The sequence below is a fragment of the Neofelis nebulosa genome, chromosome 16, assembly GCF_028018385.1.
Source record: "Neofelis nebulosa isolate mNeoNeb1 chromosome 16, mNeoNeb1.pri, whole genome shotgun sequence".
In the NCBI taxonomy this organism is placed as follows: Eukaryota; Metazoa; Chordata; class Mammalia; order Carnivora; family Felidae; genus Neofelis; species Neofelis nebulosa.
The window spans coordinates 371,321-391,397 of record NC_080797.1 but is presented as its reverse complement, the minus strand read 5'-3'; the positions used below and the strand labels follow the sequence as shown (position 1 = coordinate 391,397).

The following is a 20,077-nucleotide window of genomic DNA, read 5'->3' as shown; positions in this document are numbered from 1 at the left end:
TCTGACAGCACAGACCCTGCGTGGGATTCTCTGTCTCTGCCCCTCCCCTCTCGTATGCGTGCTCTCTCCCTCTCTCGCTCTCTCTCTCAAAAATAAGTCAACATTAAAAAAAAAAAAAAAGTTCTGCCCCACAGTCCTGCTCCCCAGACTACTTTCTGCTCTCACATGTTTATCTCTAAGGGGTGGCACTTCTGCTGCTGTTTCTAGGTTGGTCCCTGTCGACCCCACTGACTTTGTGCTACTGTTATAAGTCAGGAGTTGCCTTTTTTTTTTTTTTTTTCAACTTTTTTTTTTTGTTTTTTTATTTATTTTTGGGACAGAGAGAGACAGAGCATGAACGGGGGAGGGGCAGAGAGAGAGGGAGACACAGAATCGGAAACAGGCTCCAGGCTCCGAGCCATCAGCCCAGAGCCCGACGCGGGGCTCGAACTCACGGACCGCGAGATCGTGACCTGGCTGAAGTCGGACGCTTAACCGACTGCGCCACCCAGGCGCCCCAAGGAGTTGCCTTTTTGAGAATTTTGTTTAGAGCACAGCCTAACTTGCACCTCTTCCAAGTGAATAATAGTGAGCTTTTTTTTTTTTTTTTTAAGTTTATTTCTTTATTTTGAGCACATAGCACAGCAGGGGCAGAGAGAGCGAGAGTGAAAGAGAGAATCAATCAATCAATCAATCAATCAATCAATCAATCCCAAGCATGCTCCGAGCTGTCAGCAGCACAGAGCCCGATATGGGACTTGAACTCACAAACCATGAGACCATGACCTCAGCCAAAACCAAGAGTCAGACGCTCAACCAGCTGAGCCACCCAGGTGCCCAATAGTGATGCTTTTTAAAGAATGTTAGGCTTTGCTTTTTGGTGTGGGAATCGTCGGTGCAGACTTGCTGTCTGAGGGGGCACAGTATTTAAAGTAGCTCGTTGGTATTTGTGTTCAGTCGTCTGGTTTTCCTTTTGTCACTTCACACTTCTCATGATGTCCTGTGCATTTGCCATGACTTTCATTGATCAGTTTTAGTTCCCAGTAAAACATTTGCATTCCTTTCTGCTTTTCATGACTCAAAATACAGTGTGTAAACTGTTAAAATATTTTAAACTGTTTGTCCAGTGATTAAGTGACTGTGCAGGCAGGTGGGGACGTGCTGGCGACTCTGGTGCTTGTGCCAGCCACCTGCCTTGCGATTGAGTCCCTCCCCCAGCGTATGGATAGACCGAAGCTCTGAGTGGTGAACTTGCCCACCGCCCCGTGGCGCGTTGCTGAAATGATTTGGACCCCTATCAGTTTGACTCCAGAGCCCACTATGGGCGTGTATCAGTTCGGTTTTAACTTTTTAATTGAAGCGTAGGGTATATGTGGAAAAGAGCAAATCCTAAGTGTAGAACTCAGTGAATTCTCAAAATCAAATGTGCATTTAACTACTAACTTGTTGAGGATGTTACCAGCACCCCAGAGGCCCCCATGTTCCCTGCAGTGACTGCCCTCCTACTGTTCCTTCAGCGGTGACCAGACCGTGGCCTCTGACGCCACAGGTTCGGGTTCTACCAGTGGTGACAGTGAACAGAATTTTCTGTGACTCTTACTTAATGGTGCGTCCTTTTACGCTTTGTCTTAACACACCTGGAAATTCATGCCAGCTTTTCTATTTCCTTCTCTGCAGAAAAGAGTATAAATTTCGTACCTTACATGAAATTTAATATCTTACTGCTTTGCGCTACATACTTCCCCCTTTGAGGTAAATAATTGCAATTCTTGGTTTGTTTAGTCTAAGTCACCGTGAAGGACTCTTCAAAATCAGTGACTGTACCTTCGTCACACCAGAATAAAAGGGTAAAACAGAGTCCTGCCTACGCGGGTTTGTGTACTTGTAAATGCTGCTTGCTGAGATCATTGCCGTGTTGTAATAGGATCGTTGTAAGTGCCGCTTTCCTTTAGCCGTTGGCTTTTAAAGCAGTATTTTGTTTCAATACGCGTAGGCCAAATGATTGTAGTGTTTTGGGACGAAGTGTTATTTACGGGGACCCTCATCCGACATGCAGCTCACGAGCGCACTGAGCAGTTCGGCAGCCGGAGGCGTATTTTCATCTTGCAGGTGTCTGCTGCTTTGTTTCTCCAGGAATAGTGATCACATCTGAGACTCACACCCAGCTTTGCGACTCCAGGCATGTGTGTAAATGTGGAACTTCTGGGAGAGAAGAAAATGTTTCCTACTTTGTACGTGAAGAAGATAGTCTGTTAACATTTGTACAGATTTCTCTGAAAATACTTGTTCTAATTATGAAAGCAGAACACGTTTGTTCTAGAATACCTGAAGTGTGCGGAGGAGGCGGTAATCCCGCGTCTCAGTGAGATCTGCTCATGTTTCGTATTGTCTTTTACTCCTCATACATGTGAATATTTACAATAAAAATTGGAATGATAAAATACGCTTAGTTTCAGTGCCTTTTTTCTGTTAATGTATTCATCTATGAGTATGCACATTTTGAGTTACATGTTTCTTTGGAAACATTAGTTGCATAATAACTTCAGAGTCAAGTACCACACTTAGCTTATTTAATGACACTTGTGTTTTTGAACCAGTTTTTGATGGTTTCCATGTTATAAAGAATTAGCTTTTAGGCAGCAGGTGGGGAAGGGATGAAGTTGAAGAGAGGAAAGGAATCCTCTTTTATAAAACTGAATTGATCAAACATTTAGTGAGCCTTTCTGTATCAGGCCCTGTGATAGGCTCTGGGATGCGGTGGTGACTCTGTTCACATTGGAGATCAGATATGACGAGCGAGAGCCTGAATTTAGTCATAGTGGGGGTGGGGATAGAGATGACCTGTAGGGTTCCAGGGTCTTTCCCAGGGAAAGATGATTTTTTTTAAGTCTATTTATTTATTTCGAGAGAGGGGCAGAGAGAGAGGAAAAAAAAAAAAAAAAAAAACAAGCAGGCTCTGCACTGTTAGCTTGGAGCCTGATGTGGGGCTCGAACTCACAAACTGTGAGATCATGACCTGAGCTAAACCAAGAGTCAGATGCTTAACCGACTGAGCCACCCAGGCACCCCAGGGGGGAGCTGATTTTGGAGTTGGGGTAGGGTTGGGGCCATGTGACTGAGGGGGAGACGTTTACGATTACTCCCGCATTTCTCCTTCAGATAAAAGGCTGCACGGTGGTGTTGTGATTAGTATAGGGACAGTACAAAGGCAGAGCAAATTTGCTTTGTGTTTTGTTCTGGGCATAGTTAACTGGAGGTCCCTCTGGGCCACTAGCGAGCAATGTCTGTTAGGCAGATGGACGGAGGAAGCTAAGAAAAGAACTATGGGCGTGGGTCTGTGGATCACTGGCACTTAGATTGTGGCGTCAGCCACAGACCCTGACCTGGTGGAGCTGCCTCGGGAGGGTGTACAGTTGAGAAGAGGGTCGGGGTAGATCCCCGGGGAGCATCGGTGATCAGCGGTGGGAGGGAGGCAGAGAAGCATGGGAAAGGCCGAGAACCAGAACTGGAGAGAAGGTGGGGTGTTGCAGTCGCAACAGAGGTCGCAGAGAGGTGGGGTGTGCAGGATGAGAATCATGGCAAGTGTCTGTTGGATTTGGCAGTTAGGTCATCGGTGAGACGACTGTCAAGGGAGTGGTGGAGACAGGGCAGGATGCCTGGGGACTTGGGGTGAGGAAGTGGCGAATGGCACCTGGGGACAGAGGGCGGAGGCGGAAGGACGGCTTTGTCTTAATAGAGTCTTGCACGGGCTTCTGTGCTGAGGAGAAGGACCCAGTTGAAAGGGACTGAACTTGCAGAGGAGGGAGGTTGATGCTACAGCAGAGGATCTGAGCACCGTGATGGGTTTGGAGTTCGTCATCGGGGGGGGGGACCCTACTTGGGCAGGGCGGAGGTACTTTGTCCCTGGGAAGAATTGCTGGTAAGGGGCCCGCCTGAGAATGAAGTGGGCTGGGGGGACGGTGGGCTCGAGGGCAGTGCCTGGTGAGAGCAGAGGGGTGAAGGCGCCGAGGCTCAGAGAAGGGGGCCGGCAGCCCTGTGGTTCCGTGGCTGAGACCCGGATTTATAGAGGTGCCAATTGGCACGGTGCTGTGAATCCCACCGAGGCTCAGAGCCAGGAAACGAAGGAGGGGGGTTTCCTGACTGTGTACTTGGTCTGAGAATCCTCCCTGCGTCTTAAGTTAAATTGGTCACAGGTTCTCACACCTCTGTTCTTTCCTTCTAGGGCTCCCTGGAGTTCTTGATTGTTAGCATGGTCATTATGATTACAAAAGTTTACTTCCCCCAGAAACTCAAAGCTCTGAGGAAAGATGTGTGTGAATTTGCTTACCATTGCGCAGTCTTTAGGACCTGGTGGTCACTCGGCAAATATTTGTTGAGCTTAATGAATCCAGTGCAGTGGTTCTCCACCTGTTCAGTGCGCCCCAGCACGCCTACGGAGCGGGACTCGCTTCTATCCGGACCATTATGACTGCCCCGCTTCCTTCCTGAAGGAGGGGGTGTCGGGTCGTGCGGGGGAGCGGCTAACACTGGCCCTGGGCTCTTACCCAGCCCCACATCTCACCAGCCTCAGGACCACGGGCAAACTCTCAGTGTCTCTGTGACCTGCGCAGTGTGGCTTGTGACAGTGCTGCCCTCGGGGGGCGGTCCTGCAGCTTGTGCGAGAGAGCTCACGTAGAGCTTGTAGAACGCGTGACGTATAAAAATCAGGTTTCGCTGTAGTGGTTTGAAAAAGTGTCCTAGGTGATGCTGACAATCTTTCCTTGAGACCTCTGGCTTTACGGTAAAGGGTCTGCAGGCCAGGTACCTGTTAGCGTCTTGTGTGCGTCTGTTCCTTGTCATTTATTGGCTCTTGGTCTTCAGAGAAACCGAGAAGAGAAAGCCCTGGACTGGGAGGGTCTTCCCGGCCCGGGGACACAGTGCCACCATAAACAAAGCCATTCCGGGTCCTGAAGGAGCATCGCTAAGACATTGTCACCTTGCCCCATCCTCCCTGTGGGGGGAGAGCTTCGTGAGTACTGTTTGCTTCGCGCCCGCCACGGTAAACGGGGATCTCTGTCTCCCTTGCAGAGGAGGTGGCCAAGTTGGAGAAGCACTTGATGCTTCTCCGGCAGGAGTACGTGAAGCTGCAGAAGAAATTGGCGGAGACGGAGAAGAGATGCACCCTCTTGGCCGCGCAGGCGAACGGCGGGAGCGGCGGTGAGTCCTTCATCAGCCGCCTGCTGGCCATCGTGGCCGACCTGTGCGAGCAGGAGCGGTACAGGTGAGCCCCTGGACACACGGCCCTGCCCCGGGTTCCCCGGGCCACTGCGTCACCTCTCCTCTTCCCGACGCTCTTCCCAAGTTCCTGTCTCTCCAGCCAGGATACTAGCAAAGCTCTGGCCCCTGGGATGTAAGCTCTTTGGGGAAAGATCCTGCTGCTTTTATTTCCTCCTTAGCTCCGGCACAGAGCGTGCACATCGCGGATAGCACTGCCGATGCAGACGGGGATTAGCCCGCATGTCCGGGGGTTCCGAGGGGAAAGGTCACTTTGTCTCGGGAGAATCAAAGAAGGCGGCTTGGAACCAGCGGGCAGGGTAGCACGATGGTCGAGGGGGGACCTGGAGCCACACGGCCTGCGTTCGAAGCTCAGCTGTGTGTGACAGGCTTCAGGCTCCTAATCTGTATAATGGGCATACTGCTGCATACAGTAGTGTTGTTGCGAGGGTTCAGTTAGAGAGTACGTGTGTTAAAGCCCTCAGACCAGGTTCTGGCACCTAGTAAGCGCTCAGTCGTTAGCTGTTGTTATGAAGTAGGTTTTGGGGTAAATGTCAGAGGCTGGGCAGGGCTCAGTAGATGGAGACAGTGATGTTGCTGGTCGAGGGAGGCTGAGAACAGGCGGGGACATGGCCACGTGTGCAGGATTTAGAGGACGGGGGTGGGGGGGGTGCCGTCTTGGGTACACGTCACACGTCAGGCCCTGGAGGAGGCGGGGAGGTTGGGTGGTTTGCGCTGGGAGGCCAAGGGGAGAGATTTGGACTTGAGCCTCTAGGAAGTGAGGAGCAGGCACTTGGCTGTCGGGCCTCCAGAGCCGAGATGGTGTTTCGGGAAGACAAACCTGGTAACATCGTGTAGAGAGAACTGTGAAGAGAAGGGCGCAGGGGCGCGGTGGGAATGTTGTGCGGACTGCAGACCAGAGATGAAGATGGGCCGGGTTGGAGTGGTGGCAGCGGGAATGGAAAACCGGACTTAGCTAAGCCTTCGGGAAATTCCAAAATAGGTTAGGGCATTTAAAACTGATCAGAATCCAGAGTCGCTATCTTCCGTATCACTCGTTTATAAGACAGAGAAAAACTAAATGCCGAAAAGATAGGACGTGTGTACTCTGAGGGAAGGACAGCCCTTTAGATTGAACGGATGTCACTACTTGTAAAATATCATTCGTTCATTGTCTCTTTTCTTCCCCTCTTTTTTCCGTGGACAAGACAAAGCCGTGTTTCTGCTGGCACCGGGAAGCCTGACCTATTTCTGGTGCACGTGTGTGTCCCCTGCCCCGAGGCTCTTCCCTCACAACTCCCATCATTCGCTTTCTCTCACTTACCCACGGAGGGTACCACTATCCTGTGGTCCCTCTGGGAGACCGTGAGAGTGAGCCTGGTCAAGGCTCCAATGGGCCCCTCCTGGGCTTCGAGAGCCTGTCCCTTACCTGGTGCGGGCCGGATACCAGATGGGGAACAGCGCTTTCAGAAAGGACTTGAGCTTTTGAGATGGGATGCCTGAAATTGGAAAATCCGTTTCTAAAGCAGATGATGCTCTTTTACCAAAATAAGAAGAAAAAAACCCAAAAAAAACCCCACAAAAAATTTGTCCTATAAACGAACATTTTGTTGTATTTAAATATATGTATTTTTAAAGTAGGTTTCACGCCCAGCGTGGAGCCCATTGCAGGCCTTCCTTGAACTCATGACCCTGAGATCAAGACCTGGGCTGAGATCCAGAGTCAGAGGCTTAACCGACTGAGCCACCCAGGCACTCCCCCCACCCTCCCACTTTGAATAGTATTTTGGTGCATCTCAGTAAGTGGAGTGATTAAAGAGTAGGTATTAACAAGTGTTTAAATTGAGAAATGTGGAAGAAATTGGTACGTTTATTTTTACTTAAGTTCAGGAGAAGGCTTTTGCCCCTTAAGATAGTTAAAAATGATCATATGTAGTTACTTACTATACCCTTCTTTTAGATCAAGCTTACAGTTTTTTCTGTTAATGTGTTTGAGAAACTCTAGCAAGAGCTCTTTATGCCTCTTTAGCAACAACATTTGTATTTTACAAGGAAATGTGCTTTGATTGGAATGAGAATTTAAAAAAAAATTACTGGCCTCCTAATTGTTTCTGTGTAGAGTGCTCAGAAAGTTAGCTGTCTTCCATTTTTGAATTGCGTTTTTAGAAATTGTTATTATTAGAAATTATAGTGAAATCCTTGTCTGTGTTTCCCTTTGGCATGTTAGACTACAAGAGAGAAAACAATTTGACCTGATATTCATGAATATATAGAAACATTCATTTTGATAATTTTGTGGCTAAGACAGGAAACAGTCTTCATTTAAGTTAATGGAATTTAATACTTTATACATGAATTTAGAGCTTAAAAATTATTTGTGCTTTGTAAACAGCTTCCTGTTTTCATTGAATTGTAGAAATTTTATCACAGGATGTGATTTGTTCTATCTAAAAGTATTTTTTTAATGTTTATTTATTTTTGAGAGAGAGAGCACTAGCTGGGGAGGGACAGACAGAGAGGGACAGAGGATCCAAAGTTGGCTCCTCAGCTGTCAGCACATAGCCCAACGCGGGGCTTGAACTCACGAACTGTTCGTGAGATCATGACCTGAGCTGAAGTCGGACATTCAACCGACTGAGCCTCCCAGGCGCCCCAGATTTGTTCTGTCTTAAATAAAATATCAATTCCATTTCTTTTTTTATTTATTGATTAACAGTGTTTGGTGCTAACAGTAGTTTGTAATAATTTGAAATACTGAGTATCCTATTTTTCTGGTCCTATTTTCTGGTGATGAGTTGCAGCTTGGTCTTAGAAGTACAGTTGCTGACATGCTTACATCACTATAAATACGTTCTAGACACAGCACTCATGGAGTAAACTGTCTCTGCGTCACGCATTATATAGAAACAGTATTCTGCTTGGGTTTCCTTTTAAGTGGATGCATTCGTTCCTATAATAGATATTTATTTTATTTTATTATTTTTTAAAAGACTTTTCATTCCTCATTAAGTAGTTTTGTCACTCTTTTTTTATGTTTATTTATTTATTTTGAGAGAGCATGTAAAGGTAGGGGAGGTGTGGAGGGAGAGGGAGAGAAAACCTTAAGCAGGCTCTACTTTGAGCACAGAGCCCAACTCAGGGCTCGATCTCATGAACTGTGAAATCATGACCTGAGCGGAAATCAAGACTCAGACGCTCAAGTGACTGAGCCACCCAGATGCCCTTAGATTTTTTTTTTAATACAGTAATTTTTGTATTTAGTTTCTTTTTTTTTTTTTTTAATTTTTTTTTTTTTAAAGTTTATTTATTTTTGAGACAGAGAGAGACACAGCATGAACAGGGGAGGGGCAGAGAGAGAGGGGAACACAGAATCGGAAGCAGGCTCCAGGCTCTGAGCCATCAGCCCAGAGCCCGACGCGGGGCTCGAACTAGCGGACCGCGAGATTGTGACCTGAACCGAAGTCGGACGCTTAACCGACTGAGCCACCCATGCGCCCCTGTATTTAGTTTCTAAAGATTCCCAACCTAATGCATTTTTGGAAGGGAGTATGAAAATAAAAGAACATGTGAATACACAGAATGATGATAATTAAGGACTTCGGATTGCTGCGAATGAAACCATATGGCACATTCTCGTGTCAGCCCCAGTGGGTCATCCTTAGGAATTTGTTAAATGGCCAGACGCTTTCCTCCCTCAGCAGTTGACATTTCAGAGTCAGACATGTTAACTGTTTGGAAAGGTCTATTTCATGTAATGGCTTGTCATAAATATGGAAACGTGTTTGGAGAAAAGGTTTCTCCTACCCCATTTCTTTATAAATGGTTGAGTGAAAATGTCCAGTAATAGGTCTGAATGTTTCTGTGGAGGACAGGAATGTAGACAGTGGGCCTCATATCCTTGACTGCTTTGTCAAAGCCAATTTGTTTGTGGTTTTGCTGCACAACCTCGATTGTGGGCTGGTGCCACACTGCGTGCAGCCCCCTGGTCTCCAGGGCTTCTGCACAGTGTTCGTGCTTTCCGTCCTTCTCTCCCTGAAGACCTGTCTTGATCTGGTCTGTGTGAAACCTCTTCTATGTTCGCCGAATATTAATGATCCTGTTTAACTGATAGGTTCACCGCCCTGAGAATCACATTAGGGAATGTCTTTGAAGCAGAACATCCCATGTGAACTGAAACCAGAAGTTAGAAATCTAAAACGTGTCTAGCAAGATAGTGTAAACATGACCCATTAGAATTCAGTGCTAACACAGAGAAATAACTTTGCCGTGATTCTTTTTGCAGATATATGTTGAGCGGTCAATACCCATACGTTTATCATTTGTGAATCCCAGCTATATGTAATTATGATGACGTCTTTCTTTTTGTGTCATCAGCGATCTGAAGATAAAGGTTGGGGGCAAGCACATCAATGCTCACAAGTTCGTCCTGGCGGCCCGCAGTGACAGCTGGAGTCTGGCCAGCCTGTCTTCCACCGAGGAGCTGGACCTGTCAGGTGAGCCTCTGGCCTGCTCAGGGCTTAAAACCACCAGCACGAGAACTGTTGGCAGAAGATGATGTGTGTCATTTTGAAATAGTGGTTTAATGAAAGTAGAAAACCTTTTTTTAACCACAGGGTTTTATGTTTTTTTTTTTTTTTTTTTTTAACCGTTTCATGGTTATTTTTTTATTTTGAAAGAGAGAGGGAGAGAGAGAATCCCAAGCAGGCTCCACACTGTCAGCACAGAGCCTGACACGGGGTTCTGTCTCCGGAACCGTGAGATCACGACCTGAGCCGACATCAAGAGTCGGACGTTCAACTGACGAGCCACCTCGGTGCCCTGAAAGGAGAAAACTTTTCTTATCAATTGATGGCGACTGTGAACTAGTTAAATAGTGAATCAGTGGGTTGGACTTAAATACTTCTGCTTAATACTTGACTAATAAATTGTAAATATTTGAGTATCTGCAATATTCTTACAATTTATAAAATATAAATATCTGTCCAGAAATTCTTTTCATATAATATTATAAATACGGGAGTATGTGCAGAAAAACATTTTTCTCCCACTCCTAGAAAAAGTTCTGGTGTTCAGTTGCTTAAAATTTAATCCTTGTTGCCAAGTACTTTTCCTGATGTTCAGGAATTGGACTCAGAATTAAGAGTTACTCCAGAAAACAGGGGTTGTCTTTCTCTAACACTGAAGGGTGACCATTAGGCTTCAGAATTTGAACAGGTGCACTGAGCTTTTTAACGTTCGATTTCATTGTTTTATTCCACGTTACGCTGCTTAGAATTTCGGTACATGTGGTGGTGAGTAGACTTTAAAAAAATCATTTTCAGAAGTTTACTTCAGAATTGCATTTTCATTTAGTATTTACCTAACTGCTTTAAAAAAAAAAAAAAAAGGAAATTTTACATTTCAGTCTGTTATTAATAGTCATGAGAATTATAACACATGGTAAGGAGATACCCAGGCAGTAAGATGATGAATCACTTGCAGAAGTGATCGGCCGTGTGAAAATTCTGAATTACGTCTTCGTTTGCCGGTTCAGAAGGTACTGTTTGCCCAGCAGTGCCAGAACACTGAGATGGTTGTAACAGAGTCCTCGTCCTGTGGAAATGGATCGTTCGAGGCCAGGGCGGGGTGTTAATTGCTTTGTCTGAGGTAGAGAAGACCAGCGCGGGCTGACAAGGAAGGTGTCCGAGGGGCTGACACGTGAGCAGTGCTCAGAGGTTAAGTGGACATTTACCTCAAGGGTTTAGGGGAGCAGGTGCTCGTGCTTCTCCACTGTGAGTGAACTCTGTCTCTGCAGGGTCATTTCTAGGGTTTAATCTGAGGTCCGTAGTTCAGAGTAGCAGACACACACAGATCTGTGCGTGTGTACACATGGCCGTGTGCATTTGTGCCTGTGACAACACGTCTGCTTGGGAAATGGTCTTCACTGGAAGGACCATGCGATTGAAATCTCTGCGCAGAGAGCTTTTCTCTGAGGCCATAGCTCTTTGATCCCATATATAACAGAGCTGTGGATAACTTTTTTTTTTTTTTTAATTTTTTTTTTTTCAACGTTTTTTATTTATTTTTGGGACAGAGAGAGATAGAGCATGAACGGGGGAGGGGCAGAGAGAGAGGGAGACACAGAATCGGAAACAGGCTCCAGGCTCCGAGCAGTCAGCACAGAGCCCGACGCGGGGCTCGAACTCACGGACCGCGAGATCGTGACCTGGCTGAAGTCGGCCGCTTAACCGACTGCGCCACCCAGGCGCCCCAAGCTGTGGATAACTTTTGAAGCCCATTAGATCATGAAGTGTTCTTTACAAGATGCATGATAGGATCTTAATCACATGACCAGATAATTTACAAAGACCAGAAGAAAGTATATGATATGGGCAATACTCAACTTGGGTAGAAGAAAAGTTCAGAATAAGTTGCCATCTTTTGGTATCTATCAAAACATTATCAAAAATTGATGATCCCGGTAGCTTGAGCTTGTGAAATTGGTACCCTTGCACATGGCCAGTCACATTATAAATGACTCTGATAGTTTTGGAAAACAGCTGAGCTGTAGAACAGTCTTACTTTCTTTTAACCTCATCATCTGACTTTGTCAGATGGATTCTGCCTTCGGTAATTCAGACAGCGTAAGTGTTTATCGTAGTTTCACGTGTCATCATGAAGTGCTGAATGGAACCAAATGAGTAAGCATGGGAAAATGAGATATGACTGCTTTCCAGAACAAACAAAACTATGTAAAAACGCAGAAAATTGCATTAAGTTATAAGAAGCCTAATGCAGACTTTTAAATTTTAAATTTTAAATAAAATTTTACATTTAAAATTTTGCTTTTCTTTTTTTCGTACATCGTAACATTTAAGAGCAGCTGTAACTCAGCGACTGACCACAAGATTGCATCACTGAGAATCAGGAGGTTAGAAGAGTTTTAGTAAATGTCCCTGGACTCCTTCCTTCCTGTTATAAACCGTAAGCCTGGTTTGGTCCCTGCTATGCAGTCAGCTGTCAAGAGCTTTGGTAGATGAGGCACTTGCCAGGACAGCTGACAGTTAAGCCTGTGTCATCGTGACTTTCTACACACGGTTTATCCATGAAGCGTGTCCTGGGGGTGGGTTCCAAGGAGGTGGAGGCGTGGGTGGACTGGTTCGTGTTCACGTGTGTGTTTTGCCCAGCAGTCCTGCTGCGTGGCCTGGGCGGGGCATGGGTCCGGTCGCCCGAATCAGGTTATAGGCAGCAGCCAGTGCCCCCGAAGCCTGTGTGTTGTGCGGTACCTGAGGTGCTAACCCTGTGCCGCTGGCCGGCAGTTTGAGGGAGACTGGGCGTAGGCTCTTGTAAACACGTGCGTAAATAGCAAGCAGGCGGTGTTTTTGTGGTTGAACTTTTCCACACTAAAGGAGTTGATAAAATCATTTTACGAACTTACTGGTGTTTTGTTTCTTCAAAATGATTTCATCCGTATCGCAGAGGGCAGACACTTTTCAAGGTGCTAGGGATACGGCAGCGAACAAAATCAGATTCGTACTCGGCGTGGAACTGACGTTCTTAGATGGACTTTCTGAGCTCACATTTTCTTTTGAAGTGCTTATGTAATTGGTAGTTCTTAAAATTCAAAGCAAGCACTTGACTTGTGTGAATCACAGTAAGAATTTCAGCACGTGTTGGTGAAGATACAGTAGGGCATTAAATGCTAAGTATTTAAAAGATGTGTGGATATATGAGTTTTCTTGACTCATGCCTTGTTCCAAAGAGTACAAGGTTTTGTGCCTGCCACGATGTGCTCATAAAGGCACAATGATTTCTGTGGGATTTGCCGTAAACACATAACCTCAGTGTAACTGTGAGAGAGTATCAGACAAAGCCAAGTTGAGGAACATTCCACAAAATAACTGGCCCGGGTACCTCAAATCTGTTAAGGTGATGAAAGACAAGGTAAGAATCTGTTACAGATTGGAGGACAAGGAGACAATGAAATGCAGTGTGGATTCTGAACCATAAGAAGGACACTAATGGGGAAATTGGCAAGATTTTTAAAGGTCTGTAATTAGGTAACAATATTGTATCATTCCTAATTACCTGGTTTTGATTATTGTACTATGAGTACATAAGATGTCAGGACAAGGGGGAGACAGGCAACGTGTGTCCGCGAACTCTGTAACTTTTCTGTTAGTCTGAAATTATGTCAAAATACAAAGATAAAAGGGTACAGATTTACTTTTTCTTTCTTTATTTTTTGAAGTATAAAGATACTGACTTGGTAAAGGTACTGATTGATCAGCTCGAAAGAGAAAGACTGTAACCAGTAGCTAACATGGTGTAAAGAATCTCAGGACCAGGAGGAAGAGCTTTGTGAAGTAAAACGGTTTGTTTCTGGCAAAGCGACTCAGCTCACACTGTGAGAGGCCCCAGTGCATTGGATCGGCTGTTTTGAAGACAGAGTTTCCTGCGTGCTTTCTGTAGCAATGACCTTGTGTTTCCCTAGCGTCAGTGTTTATGGGGAGTCGCTCAGCTGGCCTGGGGTGTGTCCAGGGTCACAAGCCGTCCAGAAACCAGAAGGCATCCTCCTCCCTCCGGTTTGGTCTGGCTGGGCGAGCTGGGCGGGAGGCGGCCCGTGCAGTGGCGCGTGCACCGGGCCCCAGGCTCTGCGCGAGGCTCGCAGGGGCCCTCAGCCGACCCCCAGGGCCCCGCGTGCCGTTCTATTTCAGGAGAAGGACGGCAGTGCTTAGCATGTGCTGGACACCCTGTGAACCACGGTTTCCTTCCTGGTGGCTCTGTCGCAGTATTAGGGCGCTCCTTCAGACGATACCCATGGTGGTTTTAAATTTTTTTTTTTCAACGTTTTTTATTTATTTCTGGGACAGAGAGAGACAGAGCATGAACGGGGGAGGGGCAGAGAGAGAGGGAGACACAGAATCGGAAGCAGGCTCCAGGCTCCGAGCCATCAGCCCAGAGCCTGACGCGGGGCTCGAACTCACGGACCGCGAGATCGTGACCTGGCTGAAGTCGGACGCTTAACCGACTGCGCCACCCAGGCGCCCCTAAATGTTTATTTTTGAGAGAGCATGAGAGAGAGAGAGAGACAGAGCGTGAGCAGGGGAGGGGCAGAGAGAGAGGGAGACACAGAATCGGAAACAGGCTCCAGGCTCTGAGCCATCAGCCAGGAGCCCGACGCGGGGCTCTAACTCACGGACTGCGAGATCGTGACCTGGCTGAAGTCGGACGCTTAACCGACTGTGCCACCCAGGCTCCCCATGGTGGTTTTAAAGTATGTCCATAAATTATTTGATATTCCTCCCTTGAGAAGCGGCGTCCGGGGCGCCAGGCCGGCTGGGCCAGTGGAGCAGGTGAGGCCTGATTGTGGGGTTGTGTCGTGCCACACATTGGGTGTAGAGATGACTTCAAAATAAAATTTTAAAAATTAAAAAAAAAAAAAAGGTGGGGTCCTAATTCCCCTCCCCCTGGTTTAGGCTGACCAAGCTAAATGGCTGACCAAGGTTGTGGCAAAGTGACAACACGTTACTTGAGAGGCAGGCTTGGGGAAGGCGTCCTGACTTCCTCTTGGGTCTTTCAGAGAAATTAGCTGCTGTGTGGGCAGGAGAGCACACGGCCTGGCGGGCTCTTGCCAGAGATCTCTTAGAGCCTCAGAAAATCTGTTTTGTCTGTGGTTCTATCCCCTTACCCAACCCTCGTGTTGCTTTTGTGTTTTTCTAACTCTTGGTTCTGCTAACTCTGTGTGTTTGTTTCAAGTAGCCTTTTTTTTTTTTTTTTTGTAATAATTAAAGTAAACCTTTTTATTCTTCCTGTAGTTTTTCAGCAAATTTTGCTCTCAGTAGCATTTAAAAAAAAAATATTTTTTTTTAACATTTATTTATTTTTGAGACAGAGAGACAGAGCATGAACGGCGGAGGGGCAGAGAGAGAGGGAGACGCAGAATCGGAAGCAGGCTCCAGGCTCTGAGCCGTCAGCCCAGAGCCTGACGTGGGGCTCGAACTCCGGACCGCGAGATCGTGACCTGAGCCGAAGTCGGACGCTTAACCGACTGAGCCACCCAGGCGCCCCTCTCAGTAGCATTTTTAAAGACGTAATTAAAATCATAAATGGCACAAACATGGCTTTTTAAGTTATTTTATGACATTATGTCAGGAGTGAATAGCACTGTCCTTGTTCTTTATGCATTTTCCATTTGGGGGTGAGGGCTGCTCCCTGAGGGGAGACGTCTTGTTCCCTCACCCATCGTCAGGTAGACTCAAATACACTGGCCCTTCCAGATTCTAGTCCTTGTGAATAGGGCTTTTTTTTTTTTTTTTTTTTTTTTTTTTTAATTTACATCCAAGTTAGTTAGCATGTGGTAACAGTGGTTTCAGGAGTAGATTCCTTGATGCCCCTCCCCCATTTAGCCCATCCCCCCTCCCACAACCCCTCCAGTCACCCTCAGTTTGTTCTCCCTATTTATGAGTCTCTTCTGTTTTGTCCCCCTCCCTGTTTTTAGATTATTTTTGTGTCCCTTCCCTTATGTTCCTCTGTTTTGTCTCTTAAAGTCCTCCTGTGAGTGAAGTCGTATGATATTTGTCTTTCTCTGACCGACTCGTTTCACTTAGCATAATACCTTCCAGTTCCATCCACGTAGTTGCAAATGGCAAGATTGCATTCTTTCTGATTGCTGAGTAGTACTCCATTGTGTGTATATACACAACACCTTCTTTATCCATCATCCATCGGTGGACACTTGGGCTCTTTCCAGACTTTGGCTCTTGTCAGTAGTGCATGTGCCCCTTCGAAGCAGCACACCTGCAGCCCTTGCATAAATACCTAAATGTAATTGCTGGGCCGCAGGGTAGTTCTGCGTTGAACTTTTTGAGGAACCTCCGTACTGCGCTCCAGAGCAGCTCCACCAGCTTGCACTCCCAACGAATAGTCTCCGTGTCACCACAGCAGCACTGAGGCGTAGTGACTTCGGTGTGGGAGCAGAGCCCCTCGCGCCCGGCCCGTATTCGCGCCCTGTCCGCGTTCACGCCCGTACCTTCAGGGTGGCATCGTGGGTGAGCACCGTCGTGTGCCTGCATCTCACAGACAGAAACCGAAGCACGGCGACGCTGAATAACGCACACCAGCCGCACGCACGGTAGTAAGTGTGCGGGCCGCGGTTGGAAACCCATTTGGCTTGGCTCAGAATCCACACCAGTAACCACAGTGCCTTGCCGCCTCTCGCTTTGGCTTTCTTTTGCTTCCAACTTCATGGAGGTGTAAAGGGCGTGAAATAAACTGCCCACCTTAAAAGTGTACAGGTTGATTACTTTTGATAGAATTGTGAAACTGTCAGCAATGGAATGACAAACATTTTCACCTCCCTGAAAGTTCTTCTTGTGTCTTTTTAATCCATCCTTTTTCCATCCACATCCCCAGCCAACCACCTATTGGCTTCCATTCATTGTAGATTAGCTTGCATTTTCTTTTCTTTTTTCTTTTTTTTATGTTTGTTTATTTTTGAGAGAGAGACCAAGAGCGCATGCTGGGGAGGAGCAGGGTGGGAGGAGGACAGAGAATCCAAAGCAGAATCTGGAGCAGGCTCCATACTGACAGCAGAGAGCCCTATTTGGGGCTGGAATTCGTGAACCGTGAGATCATAAGCTGAGCCAAAGTCAGACTCGCAACCAACTGAGCCACCCAGGCACTGCGATTGGCTTACGTTTTCTAAACTTTTGTAAAAACAGAATGGAATACATAGGATCTTTTTTTTAAGTTTATTTATTTATCTTGAGAGTGCGCGGGCACACACGAGCAGGGGAGGGGCTGAGAGAGAGGGAGAATCCCAAGCAGGCTCCACGTGGGCAGCGTCGAGCCAGATGCGGGGCTCAGTCTCATGAACCTCAAGATCATGACCTGAGTCAAAACCAAGAGTCAGGTGGCTTCATTCCCCCAGCTTAAAGATTGAGAGATTCGTCCAGAATCTCCATATGTTATGGTTTCCATTGTTCGTTCCTTATCACTGCTGAATAGTATTCCACGTGTGCACACACCACAATGTGTTGTTCGATTTACCTACGTTTGGCTGTTACAAAGATCAGTATGCTCAATTGTGTGTCTTTGTGTAGGCACTCGTTTTTGTCCCTCTTGGGCAGATACTTAGGAGTGACTGTTTGATTTTAGGAAACAACCCACCCATTCTGGGAACAGACGTATCATTCACACCCCATCAGCATTGTGTGTAAGAGTTCTGGTGGCTCCAAGTCCTTACTGACCCTTAGGCAGGTTGTTTCTTGTTTATAATGTTCACCATACAAAGGGATGTGGAGTGCATTGTGGTTTTATTTTACATTTCTCTGAGGACATTATCTCACGTGTTATTGACCATTTGTGTGTCTTCTTTGTCAGTTTGGTTCACATCTTTGGCCCTTTTATTTTATTTTTATTAAAAAATATAGTTTTAGTGTTTATTTCCGAGACAGAGCATGAATGGGGGAGGGGCAGAGAGAGGGAGGCACAGAATCAGAAGCAGCTCCAGGCTCCGAGCTGTCAGCACAGAGCCTGATGCGGGGCTGGAACTCACGAACCGTGAGATCATGACCTGAGCCGAAGTCGGACGCTCAACTGACTGAGCCACCCAGGCGCCCCTCTTTTGCCCTTTTAAAAATTGGGTTGTCTTCTCAGTTTTGAATTGTAAGCATTCTGTATGTAATCTGGATACAAGTTATTTGCCTGGAAGCGAGCATTCTTGCCTTGTGTCTGATCTCAGAGGGAAGCAATGAGGTCTTTCATCGCTGCATGTAACTTAATTGTTGGGTTTTCATAGATGTGCTTTATAAATTTGAGGATTCCTAGTGGTTTGAGATATTCTAGGACTTGGATTTGAATTTTGTCACTTTTTTTGTGTGTGTCTACTGAAATGATTCTGTAGTTTTTCTCCTTTATGCAGTTAATGTAGCAAACTGCATCCCTGGTCCACATCCCTTGTGGTCCCTGTACTGTCGTCCAAGTTGTGGACTTTGCAGCTTTCTCTTCTTATCCTCTTAATGTGGACAGCAGTGGTGACTGGTTTCGTTGCTGGTATTGGTGATTTATGTTCTCTCCATTTTTTCCCCTTGATCAGTCTATTTAGAAGTCTGCCAGTTTATTGATCTTTTCACAGAATCAACTTTGGGCTTCATTAATTTTCTCTTTTGTCTGTTTCCTGTATTTTTAATTTTTGCCTTTTCCTTCCTTCTACATACTCTGGACTTACTTTATTCTTTTTTTTTTCCCCCTAGTTTCTTAAGGAAGAGCCTTAGATCATTTATTCTTTATCTCTTTTCTGATGTAAGGATTTAAAAGCTCCACAGTTCCCTCTAAGCACCGTTCTAGCTGCATTCTGCAAATTCTGATACATTGTGATTTAGTTCAGGCTGTGTTCTCATTGTCTTTGTGATTTTTTTTTTTTTTTTTGACCTGTGAGTTATTTGGAAGTACGTTGTTTAATTTCCAGATATTTGGGTTTTCCTGCATACTTCATCATGACTGATTTCTAATTCTGTTATTGTCAGATAACATACTTTATATGATTTTGATCCTTTTAAACTTATTGGGACTTGTTTTATGGCTCAGCACATGGGCTGTGTGGTGACTGTAAGTGAACTTGAGCAGGAATTGTACTCTGAGATGCTGGTAGATAGTGTTCTGCATGCGTCTGTTAGATCGGGGTGTTTGGGAATACTGTTCAGACCTTCTGTATGTTTTCTTTTTTCTTTTGTGTCTACTTCTGTCTGTCCCGAGAAGGCGGGTGTTAGCAGCTCCTGTGATTTCAGGGTTGTCAAGGTCTCCCTTCAGTTCTGTCCATTTTTTCTTCATATATTTTGGGCCTTGTCATCATACACACGACGTTTCCGATTATAGTGACTTTCTGATGCAGTGTGGCTTTTATCATGAAATGATAGTTTTCATTTCTGGTGATGCTCTGTGTCATGAGATCTACTTCTGATGTGAAATGGTCCCTCTGGTCTCCTTATACTTACTGTTCACATGGTGTATCTTTTTGTATTTGTTTTGCTTTCAGCTGTGTCTTTATATTTCCATGTGTCCTCTGGGCAGCGTCACATGAGGGCTTGCCTTTTTATCTCTGCTTTTTAAGTGGAGTGCTTAGACCGCTAATATTAATGTCATTATTTTTATGAAGAAGGCTACCATTTGATTCGTTTTGTTTGTCCCATCTTTTCTCCTGTTCTCCGGGGTTCTCATTTTCTTGCTTCTTGTGGATAATTTGGACATTTAGTATTCGATTCAAATTTGTTGACTTCTTGACTGCCTCTCTTTGTATTGTTGTTTAGCGACTGATCTAGGGCCGAGTTCCTCAGCCTCAGCATTATTGAGATTTGGGGCTGTTTAAGTCTTTGTTGTGGCAGTCTTCCTGTGCATTGTGGGATAGTTAGTAGGACCCTTGGTCTCTACCCTCTTGATGACAGTTCTACTCCCCCAGTTTTGATAACCAGAAATACCACTGGACGCTGTGAGACATCCCTCGGAGGGCAGACTCGGCCCTCGTTGGGAACTCCTGCAGGGCTCACATACGCCCCTCACTTTGTGTGGAGGATTTATAGTCTGTTTGTACTACATCAGGTAAAGTGTGAAACTTGTGCAACCATACAGGTCCCATTAATGCCTTTACCACGGACCTTTACTTCCAGCTGTCACACGTGTCCTGTGGGCAAACATTGAAAACCCCACTGTGAACAGTGGTATGTTTTTCAGCAGACTTAGGAGTGAGAAGTTTATATTTGCTCAGATATTTCCATTTCTTTAGTTCTTCCTTCATTCATCAAGATCCATGTTTCCATCTGGGATCATGTCCCTTCACCCTCAAGAATTTCCTTTAACATTTCTTCTA

The 20,077-nt window shown here is 45.9% G+C and overlaps 1 protein-coding gene across 4 annotated transcripts in view; it reads left to right on the top strand.

Moving 5' to 3' along the window:
* The window catches only part of ANKFY1 (ankyrin repeat and FYVE domain containing 1), an 81,268-nt gene that overhangs the window by 15,379 nt on the left and 45,812 nt on the right, over positions 1–20,077 (top strand). For all 4 annotated transcript variants that reach the window (XR_009255422.1, XM_058705697.1, XM_058705698.1 and 1 more), the window contains exons 2-3: positions 5,047–5,239; positions 9,607–9,725. Coding sequence is in view for 3 of the 4 variants with exons in the window: in XM_058705697.1 (XP_058561680.1) it covers positions 5,047–5,239; positions 9,607–9,725 (312 nt within the window). In the remaining variant the exon portion in view is untranslated. The remainder of the gene's footprint in view (positions 1–5,046; positions 5,240–9,606; positions 9,726–20,077) is intronic.